At 62.7% G+C, this 1,602-nt stretch overlaps 1 protein-coding gene across 1 annotated transcript in view; it reads right to left on the bottom strand.

Moving 5' to 3' along the window:
• Positions 1 to 1,602, bottom strand: part of TFEB (transcription factor EB) — an 8,033-nt gene that overhangs the window by 1,981 nt on the left and 4,450 nt on the right. Inside the window, exons 6-10 of the mRNA XM_009327454.1 lie at positions 1,564 to 1,597; positions 1,331 to 1,387; positions 789 to 864; positions 469 to 616; positions 21 to 127 (exon numbers count right to left, since the gene is read on the bottom strand). Of these exons, the coding sequence (XP_009325729.1) occupies positions 21 to 127; positions 469 to 616; positions 789 to 864; positions 1,331 to 1,387; positions 1,564 to 1,597 (422 nt within the window). The remainder of the gene's footprint in view (positions 1 to 20; positions 128 to 468; positions 617 to 788; positions 865 to 1,330; positions 1,388 to 1,563; positions 1,598 to 1,602) is intronic.

Below are 1,602 nucleotides of genomic sequence, written 5' to 3'. Positions count from 1 at the left end.
GTGGCCCCGGCGTCCCCTCTTCCCCGCCGGCTTCTTGCTTGACCACCTGCTGAGCCAGCTCGGCCACGTTGACGCCCGAGGGCGAGGAGGTGGGCAGCCCGTGGACGCGTGCCTGCATCTCCAGCTCCTGCCAACAGAGCACAGGAGGTCTTTGGTGGGGACGTCACACACGGGGACACGGCACACGGGCATCCACGGAGATGGCAGGGACAGAGGGACCAAGAAGCTCACAGGGAAGGAGCCCGCGGAAGAGCTGAAGGGTATAAAATGGCGACCCATGCAAAGCTCAACAACACTCGCTGTGGTGACCTGAGCCTCAGACGTCTGGTTTGTCTGAAGACTTTGTTCCTGGCGACTTGACAGCCGTCAGAGGGAGAGAGCCCCTGCCCGTCCCCTCGGTGGGGCAGGAGTGAGCTGCTTGTGTGGCTGGAGCAGAGCGGAGGGAGGGAAGAGCACAGGGAAGCTCACCTGGATGCGGAGCAGCAGCTGCTTATTCGTCATCTCCAGACGCCGTGAGTGATTCTCCAGGTCTCGTGACCTCTGCAAGTCCTTCTGCATCCTCTTGATGTAGTCCACAGACGCCTTCAGGATTGTCCCTTTGTTCCAGCGCACGTCTCTGCCGTGCAGGATGGAAAAAGAGATTGCCACCTGCATGCCAGCAACATGTCCCCTCACCCCTGCTCCACCAAAAAGCCCCTCTGCAAGTATCACCTGCCATGGGGCCGAGCATCGAGCAAGCCCACGAGACCCGCAGTTATCCCAGCCCCGCAGAAACCACTGATACGTACAGGTCGTTGGCCTTGGGGATCAGCATCCCCAACTCTTTAATGCGGTCGTTGATGTTAAACCTTCGCCGTCTCTCGACTGCAGGGTGAGAAGAGAAGGAAGGCAGTGAGGAAGCAGCAAGAGCAGGAGAGGCTCAATGTCCCGCCGACCCCACTCGCCACGCTGCTGCTCCCGGCTCGTGGGGCTGGGAGTCACCGTCGTGCCCCAGGCCAGACCCTCCGGAGTCGGGGGGCTCAGGATGAGAAACCTCTGGGGCCAACCCTTTGGCACCTTGCTTCTGTCCATCGCCCCGGCTGGCCTGACCTTCCCCCAGTGCTGACAAGAAAGACAACAGGGTGTCTCCTGCACCGCAGACGTTTTGCAGAGCCGGGAAAGAGGGAGCCATGGCAAGGGGCTGTGGGGGTATTTCCTCAGGGCGAGATGGGATGGGAAGGGGGACCCGGCTCGGAGAGAGGGGAACGAGGATGGAGGGCGATGGGGAAAGGGCTGCGGGGGTGGGAGAGGGAAAGCTGTGCCACCTGCGGGCAGCCAGTGCCAAACTCACTCAGGTTGTGATTGTCTTTCTTCTGGCGCTCTTTCGCCAGGGCTCGGCTCTCGGCATCTGCAACGGAGATCCACAACATCACCCGGAGGGGACAAGGCTGCATCTCTCCCCACGAGCACCCTGGCATCCCCCAGCACCCCCCTCCCCACCCGTGGGGACAGAGCACCCCCGGCCAGCTTTGCTGCTCCATCACCGCCCCGGCTCCCCGCTGGCTCGGGGGGCCAGGGACGTACCTGTCAGCTCTCTCTTCTGGGTGAGGTCGGCGGGGCAGG

The sequence above is a fragment of the Pygoscelis adeliae genome, unplaced genomic scaffold, assembly GCF_000699105.1.
Source record: "Pygoscelis adeliae isolate BGI_AS28 unplaced genomic scaffold, ASM69910v1 Scaffold197, whole genome shotgun sequence".
Taxonomy (NCBI): domain Eukaryota; kingdom Metazoa; phylum Chordata; class Aves; order Sphenisciformes; family Spheniscidae; genus Pygoscelis; species Pygoscelis adeliae.
This window is presented reverse-complemented; position numbering and strand designations above follow the sequence as displayed.